The sequence below is a fragment of the Haliaeetus leucocephalus genome, unplaced genomic scaffold (assembly GCF_000737465.1).
Source record: "Haliaeetus leucocephalus isolate CR32 unplaced genomic scaffold, Haliaeetus_leucocephalus-4.0 Scaffold41, whole genome shotgun sequence".
Classification (NCBI taxonomy): domain Eukaryota; kingdom Metazoa; phylum Chordata; class Aves; order Accipitriformes; family Accipitridae; genus Haliaeetus; species Haliaeetus leucocephalus.
This window is the reverse complement of record NW_010972477.1, coordinates 1,433,643-1,450,288: the sequence shown is the minus strand read 5'-3', so window position 1 is coordinate 1,450,288 and position 16,646 is coordinate 1,433,643. Positions and strand designations below refer to the sequence as shown.

General features: G+C 43.7%; 1 protein-coding gene across 1 annotated transcript in view; it reads left to right on the top strand.

The window, feature by feature from the left end:
- The window catches only part of TNS3 (tensin 3), a 118,689-nt gene that overhangs the window by 85,237 nt on the left and 16,806 nt on the right, over nt 1-16,646 (top strand). Inside the window, exons 16-18 of the mRNA XM_010576755.1 lie at nt 12,477-12,648; nt 15,024-15,667; nt 16,315-16,401. Of these exons, the coding sequence (XP_010575057.1) occupies nt 12,477-12,648; nt 15,024-15,667; nt 16,315-16,401 (903 nt within the window). The remainder of the gene's footprint in view (nt 1-12,476; nt 12,649-15,023; nt 15,668-16,314; nt 16,402-16,646) is intronic.

The following is a 16,646-nucleotide window of genomic DNA, read 5'->3' as shown; positions in this document are numbered from 1 at the left end:
TCCCCGGCCGCCTTCCTCCCGCCGGGGGGGGGGGGTCTGTCTGTCTGTGTCTGTCTGTCTGTCTGTGTCTGTGTGTCTGGGGTCGAGTAACGCCGGTTGCGGTTGTGCAGCAAACGGTCGGAGCCCTCCGAGAAACTGAAAAGGTTTCGCGGGCGACGGGGTCTGTCAGCGTGAGGAGGTTTTGGGGTTTTTTGTTGTTTTCTGCGGTCGGCGGCGGAGGGCAGGGGGCTGGGTTCGTGAACTTGGGAAGTTATTCTTCTGCTGAAGAAGACTTCCAATTTTTTGGGGGGGGGGGGGGGGGTTTTTTTTTTTCAAAGTAGAAGGAACGGGGACTGCCTGGAACGTATATAATTGCTGACTACGTACAAAAACGTTGTCCAGGCTGATGCTTTTTTCCTCCCCCGAGGAGTTCCTAGCAGTGTTACAGCAGCATTAAATCTCCTTTCAAAAGCATGCAAAATGAACTGACTTAGTAAACATAAGTCCTTCCTGAACGAGGAATATCACATCGTTTTCCTGCTTTCTTGTTTAACGAGAAAAACTAGCACTGGCAGAGTAATTCTTCTGATTCAGGCAGTGCATGTAAAATATTCTCGCTTTCTTACTCCAGATGTGAATTTTCCATCAAAATAGAATACAGCCTCAGAGCAGCCAACTGTTGCATGGTGCGATGCGCAGGGTGCACCAGAGTACTTGAAAGAGCCTGATTCTTTCGGCCTTGATGCGACCAATTTTTTCTATTCAGTCAGTAGCAGCAGATGCTCGTGTGAGGACTGCAACCCTGAAAGGAGAGTTCTTGAGTCACAGTTCTTAAGAGACAGACCAAGAAAACACCTAATCGCTTCACTTCTCAGTCCCGTTACATGACGCTGAGCAACACTGAAGATAGACTGAACTGAGTTTGGTTTTGCCTGTTTCAATCCCAGATTATTAAAAGCAGCTTCTGAAAAAGCGGGTTCCTTTTCTGGTCCTAAAATTAAAATGGTTTAGGTACACTACTTCAAAACTAAAAAGCAGCCCTCACTTTGGGTATTCAGGCCGCCGTGAGCTGGGTTCAGCCATTGGTTACAGGCGAGTGACTCCAGAAGAGTGAACTGGTTGAAGAGGGTCACCTTTAGGCAGAATGTTTCTGACGGTAGAAGAGCAGGACCGAAGTGAGACTTTTGGAAAAGGTCTGAACATCCGTTTGATTGCTTCCGTTCCTCCTGCTGGGTAAATACTCCTCTGGCATCGAAAGCTGCACGCTCGGACCTCTCTGGTGCCTGCTGACACCAGGGAACTGGACCGAGATGGGAAAAGGGGAGTTCAAACTCCCTCTTCCCTCTTTTTTTGCCTTAGGAAGAGTCGATAGGATCGTACCACAAAAGTGAAAATGTCACTGATGAGTCTGGGTGCTTGCTTTCCAGGAATGCCAGAAAGTCAGCCCCAAGCTCACTCCCTTCTCTGTTCGCTCAGTATTTGCTCCAGTTTGCCCCCCCTACCCCCACCTTTGCCCCCTTTACATTGGTTTTGCAGTGGATCTGTCAGTAGGTACGAGTTGCATTTTTCAGTTCAGCACAGGCAACCCGGACCTGCATCTCCCACATCTCAGGCAATTTTGGGAGCTAGTGAACTTTGGAGCACAGGGCAGAGGTTTTACTCTCTCTTTTCTTGAAAGGTGCTTGGTCTTTCAGGGCATTCTGCCTGAAAAAGTATTACTATTTATTTTGAAGGTGCCAGTTTGTACGCTTCTGTTGCCTAGTGGGGTTTTTTCCTCATCTAAAACTGTTGCAGTTTACTTTTACAGTTTGGTGAAAATTGTCGTATTCAGCAATGTGAATATCTGAAATTCCACTAGGAGATAAACCACGATAAGAATGGAATTGGCTGTCTCTAAAGCCACTTAACTAATTTGCGGTAAAAACTTAGTGCAGGCATGTTAATAATTAAATTCTAATTGTTTGGTTGGATTTGTTTTTGTATATTACTGAATGGTCTGCTGTACTTAACAGGCTGAATAGTAGTGCTCTTGTTTATGCATTATGGACTGACAGTGGCTCTCTCTCCTAAAGAGTGTTTTAATAAATGTCACATTTTATGTTTGCATGTGACCCGGATGGCTTGAGGAGATGCCTCTGCAGCCGATTTGCATTCCTAAGACAGCAAAGCTATGCTTAAAGTCAATAGCAGAGCATCTGCAAGATCTTTTAAAATACATGAGAAGACATGTGCAACTGATTGCTTTAGTCCCTGGGGAAGTTTCTTTTTTTTTCTTTCTGGGACTATTTGGGAAAATAAATTCGTATAAGAAAGTCCTTCAGAAAGGCGCGATAAGAATGCTACTGCTTTGAAGATGCTGTATTGCAAATTCTATTCAGCAAGTATGAGTTATTTGTATTTCAGTATTTTTGAATGAACGTATGATAGCAAGCTTCTGTGACAGACGGCGTAGAGGTCTGTCAATGGAATGGGTATTTCCTCAGTAGAAAAGAAGCTGGATAGTAAGATCTTCAGGGCAGGGACTGTGGGTGGGGGAAAGCCGGGTCTGGTAAATCATCCTTTCGATACTTATCCTTGTGCAGACAGGGGCAGAGGGTAAGTGCAATTAATTCCCTGATCCTGGGGTTGCCTGGAGATAAGCTGACCCCTGGCGCAGCTTCAGAGGCTGCGTTTGTTTGTTGCTGGCAGGAGGCTCCGTGGGCCGTTATGGGAGCTAGAAGTTGCCGGAGCGCAGGAATGTCCCAGTGTGCACCCACTCTTGTCCTGCATCTTGCCAGCAGGCGAGAATCTCCCGTGGAGGTGGCGAGGCGCCAGCCTTGCTCCCCCAGTGCTTGCTGGGGAGGGCTGCTGCGCCAAGGATGTGTCCTCGGGGGCAACACGGGTGATTTACAGCCCTCTTTAGGCATAAGGCAAGAATGGATTTTTTTTTTTTTTTCCCCAAATACATTTGAAAGGTTCCCAAAACACAGCGAACGCTTTCTAAATGCACACAATAAATAATCGCATGAAGTTAGAAGCCTTCGGCACTGCAGCGTAGCTTACCTTTAATTACCAGCAGTTTGGGTTCCAACTGTCGAATGTGTTATTTCTTCCACCAAATAAATGTCTCTGAGAAATACTTTACCGCCTCTCTAGATTTGCTGCTTTATTTCCCAGGTTGTCAGCCACCGCACTGTTGTGTTTTCTGTAAGAGCCAAACATGTAATACATATTCCACCGAGATCCTTCTCAGTACTGTTTAATGAAGCAACTGAAGCTGCCCTTCCCAGCGCCGAGAGGTTAGTATGTGGATGGATGCTAAAGCCACCATCTTCATAGCTTCTCCAGGTTCAGCCCGACTGATCTGGATACTTGCAGAGAGAGTTGACCCACTCAGACAGGCATGAGCAGGATCTCCAAGCAATAGTGACTTTGTCTTTCCCTTCACAAGCATGAAAAAAATATTTGTTCTATTATATCTGTTTGCTATTGGTGGGGTTTGGAAAAGCGGGGGAACTGAACTGCAGGTGCTGCCGTGATGGTACATGGTTTTGACTCATGACATGTTCTCCTTCTGAAAGAACATAGGCAGTCGTGAAGAAGAGTTTACGGATGTGCATAAAAACCAGCGGATTCCAGGCCAGCAGAGAAACTGCCCCTGTTCCATCCATTTAAAAAAACCCAACACAAAACCCCCAAACCTAAAACCCCCTCTTTTTATCCCTCAACTGCATGCCTTTTTTCTCTGTTAGTGAATTAGACCAGTGGTCTCCGAAGTGGGGTGTGTGCAACCCAGGTGATGCACAGGACGATCCATTGGGGTGTGGGAAGAAAATAGTAGAACTTCAGTAGTACATCTGTACAATTCATATTTAAATAAATATACATGTATTAGGGGGGGTGGCCTCGAAAATTTCTTACTGGTGGCATATGCAACTAAAAAAGTTTGGAAATGACTGTGTTAAGACTCTTCAGCGTGAGGAAATTAGCATTACCGTAGAAAGATAGAAATGATGTTTGGGAAGCACCTCAGGGGCTGTGTAGTCCAACCTGTGACTCAAAACGGGACCATTACGAGTACTGGATCCTGCTTTGTCTGAGTCAGGAAACCCCCTCCTGGTGGAGGTTCCACCACAACCCTGGTTAACCTCTTCCAGCGTTGCACTGCCCATGGTGACAAAGCTCTTTTTGATTTCTAGTGAGAATTTCCCCAAGACTTTTTTGTCTGTCACTACTGAGAAGAATTCAGCTCTGTTGTCTCTTCTGGCAGAGAAGAGACCCTCTTCTAGTAGTTTTACGCTGCTTTTAGGTTCCCCACCTAGTTGCTTTTCTTCTCCAGACTAAACAATCCCGGCTCCATCATCCTGTCGTCATGGGCTGTGTGAGCAAGGCCCCTGGTCAGCTTGGTACCCTTCCACTGGGTCCCATCCAGGTTCTCATGTTCCTGAACTGGTGGCCTAAAACTGAGTTTAGTATTCCAAGTGAAGCCTTCCCAGCATCATATACAGAGGGGTAATAACCAGCTTCCTTTAATGTGCTGGCCGTGTTCGTCCTGCTATAGCTCAGTATGCCTGATTTGGGATGCAAACAAAGTGAAGAGTCTATTTCAGCCTGATACCCACTGCAACTCCTGATCCTTTTCAGCAGGGCTGCTAATTACTGGTTGGATCCCAACCCATATTGCTGCAAGGTCTTGTTCTGCCCCAGATACAGATTTTTTGTATTTCATGTTGATCTTAGGATTTCTGTTGGTCCAGTCCTCACTCAAGTTCACCAAGGTCCCGATACTCGTTATTGCCATTCTTAAAGGTGGGCTTAATATTATCCCTTTCCTAGTTATTAGTGTGGTTCAATGAAGCAGAATCATTGGTATGGACATCAACCCTTATTTTAAGTTCTCAGATTTTCTTAAGAAAATTAGAAAGGCGGACTTCCAAATTCCTTGCTAATTGATAACATTCAGTTGCGCGGGAGTTAATCTGAGCAAAACAGGGTCTTTATACCTTAGTTTGTATGCCTTTGTTTTTGCTGTCTAAGGTGAAGTAAAAAGCAAAAAACGTGAAAAGAAGGTAAAAACTCTCTTAGTATTTTAGGATTTTTTTTTTTATTCTAAATAATTTAGACTTTTGAAGAAATACTGGGAAAAGCAGGGGCTCTGTTGCTATAGTCAAAGTCAGTAAACTGGCTAGTCAGATAGTCAATCTGCTTAGATTAGTCAATCTTATAGTATAAAATCCAGTTTATTTATAAAATACACTTATAGAAAATGTTGTAGATTTTCATGCTTCCTCAGAGCTCCGTGGCAGTGGAGACTTTATATAGCTTGGTGACTACGGTGGGTCAAATGACAAGGGCCTGATTCAGCATTTGGTTGCTGCGGGTTTTGGGGGGAGATTGCTGGAATAACAAGCTAGCTAATGATGACAATCGTTATCTCAGTCTACAAGATGTTATTACGAAAGTTTCTTAACAGATACCTGTTTTCTAAAATATAAACCTTCCAAATCTATCCTATAAAAAATGGGAAGAACATTAACTTCTTTTTTGACGACAACGAACAGGAGGGTGTTTTGTTGCTGCCTGGGGCTGTTAAGGGTTTTGCTTTCAGTGTATATGGCTTAGGTCAGCTTACTTGTGTTTTAACTCTTCCCAACCAAAAGAAACAGTAATACAGTAAATTAGGTGTTGTTCTCAGAGCTGTGTTTGAAACACTTAGGAAATAATGGTGGAAGCTGGCTAGCAGCAACAGCTTAGGGGAATTTAGCCCTGAATGAGAGGTGGAACAACTCGTGTTGGAAAGGATAGCATATACTATGCAAAAAGAGGTAATAAAGGTATTCTCTTCCCTGGCAGCTGAAATTATAAAAGCCAAGATCTTAAGCATCTTTCATAGATTTCCACATATTCCGTGGAAAGGAAGGAACAGCGGGACCAAAGTTGACAGGTTTCATGGAAGAGAATAATTTGGTTCACTATTTTTGTGAAATTGAAAGCAGAATATAGCAAGTATAAAAGGTCAGAGTTTCGGTGAAGTCAATAGTTTGCACACTGACTGAAAGCAAGAGAGAGTTTCAGCATTAGCTCAGTGTCTCTTACTAACTTTGGCACTTCAGCATTTGGAAAAGCAGGAGAGAGAGTGAACCTTAGCAAGCTAATTGACTTGGAAAGGTGTTAGGTTGTTAACTGGTTTAAGTGGGTCATCTTGCTGTCTCCTTTCTCCATACGCAGGGTTTTTAATTCCGCGGAGGTTGCTGAGTTGCTCCTTAGCTTCACCGGTGCCAGTGCTGTTGCTGGCACTCTGTCAGCTGCTGGAGGGACTCTTTCTCCAGGGAGCCAAATCCTTTTGTCAGAAATTCACTGTTTCCAGGGTTTCTGGCTTTACGTAGTCGCACAAGCCTCTGCCACTCCGTGCTCAGGCTGTGCGGTTGGAATTGTGTGCTCCTTTTCGCTTCATCCGGTCAAACGAGCTGTCGCTGGATGTTGCACGTCAGTACCTCTCTCCACTGGAGCTCTCTTCCTTGCTCCAATTTTTTCTTCAAAACTGTGATTTTCCAACTCATCTTTCTGTCAACATTTCCCTTGCTGAAATACTGGCAGAATGTCTTGGAAGACCTAAAACTGTGCCCACTCGGTATCATTAGCTCTGTACTTTGCTTGGTGGTGGTTTTGCTTTCATTGATTGTTTCCCTGATAAAGCTTTCTCCACTCTTTTCCCTTCGTAGATTTTAAGGTTTGGAAAGAAACATATCTAAGCAAACCTCTTTCATAAAATGTGCTTAAGATCTTCATCCGGTACTTTTTGTCTTACTGGTATATTTCAAGCCATGGAGCCATCCACCGTGTATCTAGATACGTTGTTCTGGTGCTTAATACTAAAGGCTAGGGTTTTCTTCGATCCTTGCTTTACCTTTCGTTTTATGTGTAACATGTCAGCTCTGAGTTGAGCCTAAATCTTCTGCAAGACATTCAGGTGAATGGCAGACTAACTTGCTTAATGAATAATAAAATTTAATATTGGAAAAGGGAAGTGGCCATCTTTTGACCCGTGGTCTCCTGGATGAAATAAAATTGTGTCAGCAGAGACTATCGTAGTAGAAACGCTTACAGTTCCCTAGATGTGGGAAGGAGAAGTGAACAGCTCAGCGCTGTGTGGTGGAGTTTACATTGGCAGTAACGTAAACTCCCATTGGTAGTTGGAGCCAGCTGGATGCCAAGTTGCAAAGTGCCACGGAGTTTTTGGTGAATGCTGGGCAGCACTGCGTGCATTTTTTCCAAGATGTTTCAAAGGGAAGAAGATCTTGAGAATGCTTGTCTGGTAGGACAAGTCCAAGGTGAGTCCTGGGAGAATGAGAAATACCAAGTCCTTAGTGGGATGCAACCATCCAAAACCAAAAAAATACTTCTGCTGTGTAGAGAAGATACTGAACATTCTTCCATTACATTCCTAGATGTCTTCAGTTCTGTCTTTGTAGATGAGTTTGTCGGGAAAGCTGTCTAAAGGAATGGGCTCATCAGCTGCTCATGTGAACAGCGAGAGGTGGAAGCGGAGGGACCTCTGAATGAGAGGGTTGATAGGAGCAGTGTTTCACAGCCGCGTGTGCTGTGCCTTCTTGCAGTTCTTTTGTTAGGCTGGATTTTTTCGTCATTGCTGAAGCCATCAAAGGGTGGATCAAGAAATAGACTGTGAAATTTAAAAGTATTGCACAAAGCTCCTTATCCCTCTGCTGCTCTTTATGGCTGGCAGTGGCTCGGTTACTTTGGCTTACTTTAGAGCAATATGCTTTTCTGTGTCCCATTCAGCTTTTAGGCTGGCCTGAGATAGTTCGGGGGTGGTCAGCTCAGGGGTTTGGGAGTGACTTAGAGCTCCCTTTCCCCAAAAGGTGTAACTGAGGATCTTGACGGGAGTTTTCAAGCTCATGCAATGCAGGTTAGCTATCGCCTTCTCACAAAAAAGGACTACGAAGATGGAATATATGAGAAGCTGCTAAAGCACAAGGTTTGACAGTGGAATGACTGCTCCTTTCACTTCCCTGCCATTGTTGCACCGTTGTCTCCAAAGCTGTGAGGTGATTTTGCCCTTCGGCTGCTACAAGAAAGAGGAAAAGGAACATTTTTATGTATCTTTTATTTGGACCATGGCTGGGTTAAGCCACTCTGGGGTTTTTTGGTGGAATTTTTTTTCAGGGTTCCTTTTTCTTTTTTGTTTCAATAGATGTAGTGAATTAAAATAAAAGTTAATCTATAACATCTTACTTTATATAGCTGTGTCTTAGGCACATCCAGGAGTTTCTGCTTAAAAGTGAAAGAAGCTTGTGACTTTTACAAGTATTTGTCCTTTGCTGCCAAGTGGGACAGTAGAAGAGTAAGCTGGATATTTTTCTGCCTTGCATATAGGCACAATAGTATTAGTTTTCTTCCTGAATGTCACTTTTCGGTAGCATGTGATGCAAGGAGTCCAACTCCTCTCTTAGGTTCTGCCTGTGAAGTTGATGATCAGTGATAGTGAATGTAGGTAGGCAGGTCTGACCCGGGTGCATGAAGAGACATGAACACGAATGATCCTGGTTTTCTCGTGTCACTTCTTTTAAGTAGGGAGCTGCACTTTTTACGCTGTCAGTGTTCTCACAGATGCAATGGCGTGGATTCAGTAGGGGCCTGCAGCAAGAAGGACCGATGCTTTGCAGCAGACATGCCAGGGAAGTTTGTACCACGCATACAGAATTCTGGTAGAAGCCATGAGATTGCACTGAGTAGATGATTCTGTGAGATAAAAGGGTTAACAGCTGACCGGTGAGTGTGGACTCTGCATCAGACAATAGAGAGGACATAGCTGAAATATTCAGCAAGCTTGTTTTTAATTGAAATGTAAACAAAGCTGCTTTCATGGGAAGTGCCTTTCAGATATACTTGTTTCTAGCCTGGGAAGAGTTGTACAGAGTTCACGTTCTTTCTGCAGATTGCATGCCTGGCTGCCAGTGGCTTTTCACTCTTAGTTTAATATTTTACACCTGTGAAAATTGGGTATGAAAAGAAATGCTGCAGCTGTGACAGCGGTCCTTCCATCACGCAGCGTTCGGTGCTCTAAAGGTGATAGCAATGGTCCAAGGCCTGAAACAGGGAAGAATCAAGTTTTGGTCCAGTTCTTCAAGCAGGTGCTGTTATTGGTGGGAGGAGGAGAGGACTTTGCTATGTAAACGCTTTAGATTGACTCTTACGCACATAGCTGAGATTGCATTGGAGTGGGAGAAGATTTTAAGCTGTTTCAGAAGGAGACGTACAACGTTAGTTTGACCAACCCGCCTTCAACTAATCAGCTTTTTCTCAGATAATAGTAAAGACAAAGTAATACTACTTTATTATGTATTGAAATCATTGCTTAACATCAGTGTTCATAACACTTGGGTAAACAGTCAATCTTTGTAATACTTGTGTAAACAAACACCACTGATTTCAGTAGGAATATGGCCTAAATGATGGGTTTATGCAGCCAGCTTTTTCTGACTGTTTGCACCAGTATGAGAACGAGTGTAATGTATCTGAGCTATTAGAGAGATACAGATTCACATTTCTCTAGCTCTTCCACACCACACACATTTCTGCAGTATTTCCTTAAAGTTAATTTTTATGGCTGGTGTGGATATAGTTAAAGTAATGGGTATAGTTAAAAGACAGTGTTGCAATGTTGTAATGTTTCCCTCATCCAATTACACGTTTGTTCTGTACAGTATGTGTGCTATGTGAAGAATTCAAATGGTTTTCAGTCAGGACACTGATTTGCAGATTTTCTTATCTCAGGCATTTCTTTCAAGTACCTTGCACCCTCCTCTTTCAAATAATAGCAGAGCCCAGCTCTGCCATGAATTGAAGGGAAAAGGATTTATTCAGTCTTGTTTCAGTGGCGCTCACAGAAATAGTGAGAACCTTCCTCCTTTTTACATTACGAATATTTTCTTATGGAAAAGATGCATTAATATGATCTTAACTCTTTGTAGGGCTGGAATTGTTCCGCAGCTTTCTTCTGTAATTTTTCTCCCTCCATCTTTTGGAGTGTATCTACTCAAGAGACAGTAATTAGAGATTGTTTCATTTGTGATCATCTTACTGGGTTCCAGTCCTGCAAGTGCTGAGGTCAATGGAACTATTCAGGTGTATGAAGCTATTCAGATGCACAGGCATTTGCGGTATCTTAGGGCATGGCTTTTTCTGTGGTAGAAAATAATGCCATTGAACCTGGGCTTATGTGAGTAGGTGTTGGATTGCTTTAGACTATACCAGAATAATCAAATGTAATCCTCATTAGAGCTTGACTGGTTATTAAAATGTACCTGTAAAGAAGGGGATTAAACTGTTCCTGTATAAAGCTCTTCAGTAATAGCATCCACGTTATTCCTCATCCAAATGCATGTGTTTTAACTATATCCTGTAGTATTTATGTCCAGTATAATTAAGTGGAACGTAGCTTAGAGTTGAATTAATTTAGAAACCAATTACTCTGATGCTGTTGGCACGCTATTTGGAAAGAAAAGTTTACAGGCGCTTTACTTTTTTGTCTGTGTGGTGTGAACAAAGTCACACCTGAAATCTGTAGCTGCACTCGTAGCTAAACCGGGTGCTGCTGTGTGCTGCTCAGCTGCCTTTCAACCCCAGTTTTGTCCTTTTCTCCTCGTGTAAGCAGAAGAGTGAGAAGACTGGCTCCCTCATCTTTATTCCCTCCTTCAGCTATTTGTCGACATTGATAATGTCACCCCTGAGCCTTCTCTTCTCCAGGCTGAAGAGCACCAGCTCTCTCAGCCCTTGCTCCTTTGAAAGCTGCTCCAGTCCCAGCAATGCTGCGGGCATCTTTGTGGCCTTGTGCCACGTCTCCCTGGTACTGGCGAGCCCAGAAATGGGCACAGCGCTCCAGATGTGGCCTCACTAGTGCTAAGCAGAGTAGAAAGATCGCCTCCCTTGACCTGCTGGCAACACTCCTTCTGATGCAGCTCAGGATGCTGTTGACCGCCTTTGCCATGAGGCTGCATTGCTGGCTAATGGTCAGCTTGCTGCCCACCAGGACCCCCAGGTCCTTCTCTGCAGAGCTGTCTTCCAACCAGTTGGCCCCCAGCATGTACTGGTGCCTGGGATTATTCCTTCCCAGGTGCTGGACTTTGCATTTCGCCTTGTTGAACTTCTTGAGATTCCTCTTGGCCCATTTCTCCCACTTCTCCATGGCAGCACGACCATCTGGTTTATGAGCTACTCCTCACAGTTTTCAGTTGTCTTCAGATGTGGGGATGAAACTTTGTTCCATCATCCAGGTGGTTAATGAAGGTGTTGAACAGCACTGGCCCCAGTATCAACCCTGGGGTATAAAGCTAGTGACTTGCCTCTTAGTGGACTTGGTGCAGCTGATCACCACCCTCGGGGCCCGGCCATTCGGCCAGTTTTCAGTCTACCTTACTGGCCGCTTACCCAACCCATGCTTTGTCAGCTTGTTTATGAGGATGTGATAGAAGCCTTACTAAAGTCAAGATAAGCAACATCCACTGCTCTTCCCTTAGCCCCTAAACTAGTCAGTTCACTGAGAAGGCTATCAGGGCGGATAGGCATGATTTCCCCTTCGTAAATCCATGCTGACAACTCTGAATCATCTTCTTTTCCTTCACGTGTTTGGAAATGGTTTCCAGGGTTAGTTGCTCCATCACCTTCCCAGAGACTGAGGTTAGGCTAGCCAAGCCTCCAGTTCCCCACATCGTCCTTCATGTCCTTTTTGAAGGTAGAAGTGACGCTTGCTCCCTTCCAGTCTTCGGGAATCTCTCCCAGTCGTTGTGACCTTTTAAAGATTATTGAGGGTGGCCTTGCAGTGGTATCGGCCAGCTCCGTCAGCTCTTGCGGGTGCAACCTGTCAGGCCCCAGTGGACTTACATCTGTCCAGTTTGTTTAAGTGCTTGGTCCTCCTCCACCAAGGGTAAGTCTTCCCTGATCCAGATTTTTCCTGTGGTCTCAGGGGCTTGAGATTCCCAAAGGCCTGGCTCACTTGTAAAGGCTGAGGTGAAGAAGGTTTTGAGCACCTCAGCGTTTTCCATGTCATTTTCCACCAGGTCCCCTGCCCCATTCGGCAGTGGGCTGAATTAATACTCCAGTTTTCTATCACTTCGGTGTTTAAGTGCACACTGACAGTGGACACTTGACTAGGCATACCCCATTTAGCACTCGGGACTGCGGAATGCAAACCAACTTGGAACAGATGGGTCTGCTCTCATCTTTAGGGCTAGAGAATGTACCCCGGAGAACTGATCAAATAGTTTGAGTAGTGCAATTCTGTAATCTTTATTCCCTCTGCCATTTGTCCTGCTGGATGTTTTCAGCAATCAACATAACATTGTGAAATAAAATGTTACTGCTCAAACAACTAAAACCTCTTCTTTATAGTCCTATTAAAAGAAAAACAGATTGGTTTATAAACACTCCTTTCAGTACAAGGTCCATAAAAATGTGAGTTGTTTTTTAACTTGCCTTTTACTTTGTTTCCTTTGCTGCAGAATCTCGAAGTTACACGGAAGCCATTAACCACTCCATGGTGATGTCTGACAGCACTGTGGGCACTAACCCTGCTTTGCTGAGGGCCAACATGCAGACAGATCCCTCCTTTCAGCGCTGTTTTGCATCTTCGTGTACTGTTTCCAGTAACACTCCTATCCCAGGGGGAGAAAGGTAGGAAAAGATTCTCCTACCGTATTGTTTAGTTCTCATAACTGTAGTTTTCAGCCAAGATGTTATGCTTTCATCTTCATTGCAGAGCATTTGTCCAAGGACTTTTGAGTGTGGTTGTGATAGTTGATGATGATGTTGTCCACCAGCTGGAATTTACCACATACACAGATGTTGTTTATATGTCAGGGACACAATTAGCTTTGAAGATAAACAGGAATACAAAAATAAATAGGAATTAATAGCTCCATTACTTTATTATGTGCTAGCACAAGTTCATACATGCTTTCCTGTGTGCTTAACCAGCTTCTCTAGTGCTTTACTGAAAAGCATTTAATGAAATTTCACATTGGAATAAGTCATATATGAGAGAGAGGGAACACTCTTTTCACCGCAGTGTATGCGTTTCAAGTCAGTAAAATATCAGAGGATTTGGTTTTGGTAGTGAATAGCTGACTCCCTTTCAGCTGCTTAGCAGGCTGAGAGATTTTATTATTTCATATTTGTATTGTGGTAAACATGTAGGGCTCTGGACCAGAGCTTGAATAGTATAAATCTACAGAATAGTCCGTGTCCCAAGGAGCTTATAGCGTAAGATGAGAAGTCACAGGAAACACAGCAAAGCAGCAAGGAGACCCAGGTTACTGTTAGAAGTTTCAGAAGACCATGACAATGAATGGTCAGTCATTAGCTGTGCCCTTTATTTACTTAATAGGTGAGGTGTTATGTTACAGCGGGTAGGTTTCCTTTTCTATCACTCTGCAACAACATTCCTTTGTGGCTAACTATCCTATTCTTGTTCTTGGATAATTGGCTCCTTTTTCACACTAAGTACTTGGAATGCTGTCGGTTGGTGTGTCAGACTCTCAGTGAGGACTTCAATTATGTTGATACCTATTTATCTTTTATTTATCTTCCCATCTAATTGATTTCATTTTCAATCGGTACTTGGACTGCAAAAGAATGTTTTCGTTTTGTGATTATGAATGTGAATCCTAAGACTGAACAAAGTATGTCAGTATTTTCTGAGGAGGAGGCAATGTAACATTTCATAGTAAGTGGATATGAATTAAAAGCTTACCAGGCAACATAGTCATTATCAAGTTTACATTCGTACTTCAAATTTTATCTAGAAAATTCTGTTCCCTTCTTTCCAAATATTTTTTCTGTCGTTTTGCATTTCATCTAGCAGACAGCTACAGCTGTGGCGTTTTTTTTCTTGCAGTGGCACCTTCTTCCATTTGCTTCCCTTCCATCTCGTTATGGCCCTTCTACTTCGCTCTGTTCAAATCTACTGGTATCTGTTTTCACAGTTCCCTTTAATTAAAAATCCTTTCTTTTGTTAATATATCTTATGTCATCTCTTTTCCCTTTGTATCTCACAATGAGTTTGTTCTCTCTACATTTGATATTGCTGGTAATGCTTTCCAGCTACAGTCTAAGGGCATTTCAGTTCTAGAAGCAAGGAGACAATTTAGACTTTTATCAGATGGTTTCATCAGAAGCTGAGGTTGTCTTGCTTAGGAGGATATTTGTTATTCTTCACTTGAGCAGGTGGAACTGCTACCTGGTAGAAAAATCTAATGTTTACTGTTGAGATATTTAATTCTATCAATCAAAGCAATTCCATCATCGAACAAATTAACCGCTGGACCTGTCTTCCTTCCTTTTTTAATACGAATTATATTAAAAGGGACCTGGCCTAAGAGTTGGGTCTTGTGAACTGTGTTCTTATCGTAGTTATTCATTTATTGTGTGATGGTGCACAACTATCTCCTTAGCCCATTTCTTTTCTTTTTTCTTTTTCAATGAACGTAAGAGACTGTGCATGTAAGAACTGCTGTGTCAGTGTCAGTTTTCTTCCACAAACCTCTGCCTTTGATGGCAGATTCGGCTTAAGAAATTCTTGCCTCCTGCTGCTCTTTTTCCAGGTAGCACTTCAGCTCACCCCATAGAGATCTCCAGGACCACTCACTGTGTGTGAAGCAGTGCTGTGAACAGCCTCACTGGGTTGATTCATATTAAACGTGACCCTCTCACACAGGGGGAAGGAGGAGTATTTCTAACTGTGATTAATTTGATGGCCTGGTTTACAGTGCGAGCTCAGAGACTGTCCCATCAGCGTGGCTAGGTGGAAGGCGAGATGAGGCAGAAAGTAATGACCTAGGTGGATGAAATGAGTGATCAGGATGGGGCTGGAACCCCTTGATGCAGCCGCATCACCCAGTCCTGCACATGTCAAAGGGCATCGTCCTGGGCGAGGCAATTCATTGCTTTCAGCGATCGCTGCAGTACGGGTTGTACAGTGATGTTTTAAGGGAATGATTTGGCTTCGCTTTATTTTTGTGTTCAATTTTTGGCTTTTTTTTTTCCGACAGCCCTTCTGCGACAGAACGTCCTTGGCTTGAAAGCAGCCCCAAAGCTTCCCCGTCGCTCCAGCTTTCGATGGGCAACAGCAGGCCGCCAGCGGGTTACCTCGTGCCCTCCGACTTCTCAAACGCCGTGCAAGACGTCTCTCTCTTGTCTCATTTCCAGACTCCAGGACTGCAGGTCATCACCCTGAGCAGCCTGGAGAATTCACCAGCAGAGCCGCAGCAAGAACCTGCTGTTGGCGGCAGTGCCCGGGCTTACCTGGGCTATGGCGGGGGCAGCAGGGGCGGCAGCTCCCCCCGAGAGGAGAAACAAGCTACTTTCCTAGCCAATACTAGCATCTCTCCTAAAACCATGAGCGCGTCGGTGGCAAGTGCCGAGGACAATGGCTTTTTGACGCAGAACTTTCTTACAGTGGCCTCCGGGCACAACAGCCAGAACAGCGCGGTTCCGCAGCACCACGGAGGGAACCTGCATGCTCAGCCGCCTCTTCCAGAGAAAAAGAGGTCCTCTGAAGGAGACCGTTCCTTCGCCTCCGTGTCACCTTCGTCAAGCGGCTTCTCTAGCCCCCACAGTGGAAGCACAATCAGCATCCCCTTCCCGAACGTCCTCCCAGACTTCTCGAAAATGCTAAGCACTTCCCCAGTGCCAGGTAGGTTCTGCATCAGAGACGTGCAAAATACGTTAGATTTTATGTGAGTTTATAAAAAGCATTCGGGGGATTTTAAAAGTGGGGAAGAAAAAAAAAAAAGCAATGGAATGAAAATGGCACAGAGGACTTGAATATTTGCAGTAAGCGGGGCCAGCTCACTGGCTTCGGTATGTGTTACTCAGAGAACAAGGCTGCAGAATTCTTTCTGTGCTTCCCGAGATGTCAGCCAAGGGCAGCCTACCTTTTGAACTGCCAAACCACAAGCCAGTGGTGTGGAGTCCAACTTCTTTTAATAAGGGCTGGCTTCTCTCTGCACCTTTCTAGACTTGTGTCAAGAATAGTTAAAAATGTAGATGGGTATTCACTGGACCCCATTGAGAAATGCAGCTTTGTGTTTAATACAGCTTTATAAATGTAAGTTTTTCATATCTTATGGATTCTGCAAAACGAAACTTCAAGAATGCTTTCAGAATCTTGGTGTACGGTATTATATTTGCTGGTTCCAAAACAGTTCAGGGTTTCTCTAAATTGTCCTTCTAATCATGAAGGTTTTGATTAATTAAGGTGATTAGAAGTTGGAAAGAAAAGTAAAAAATGCTTTTGTATTTAAAAAATTTCCTGACCCTTTTTTCCCTTTTATTTCACAGAAAACACAACTGATAAACATGTGACCGTAAAATTTGTCCAGGACACGTCCAAATTCTGGTATAAGCCAGATATTTCAAGAGAACAAGGTATATAAACTGATACGTATTCTGGCATATCCATTCACAGAAGGGCTAGTTGGTGAATTCTTACATTTCTTTTATGCACACCTGATGTCTGAAAGAAATACAAAAAGAAATATGAAACCTAGAAGGGCATCAGACAACCTCACTTAATTTCTGTTGTCCAAAGGCTGAATTTGAGAGTGGAGGGCAGTCAAATTGTCCTTAAAAAATACTCAGTTAATCAGACAAATGATTAGCCTAACTGAACT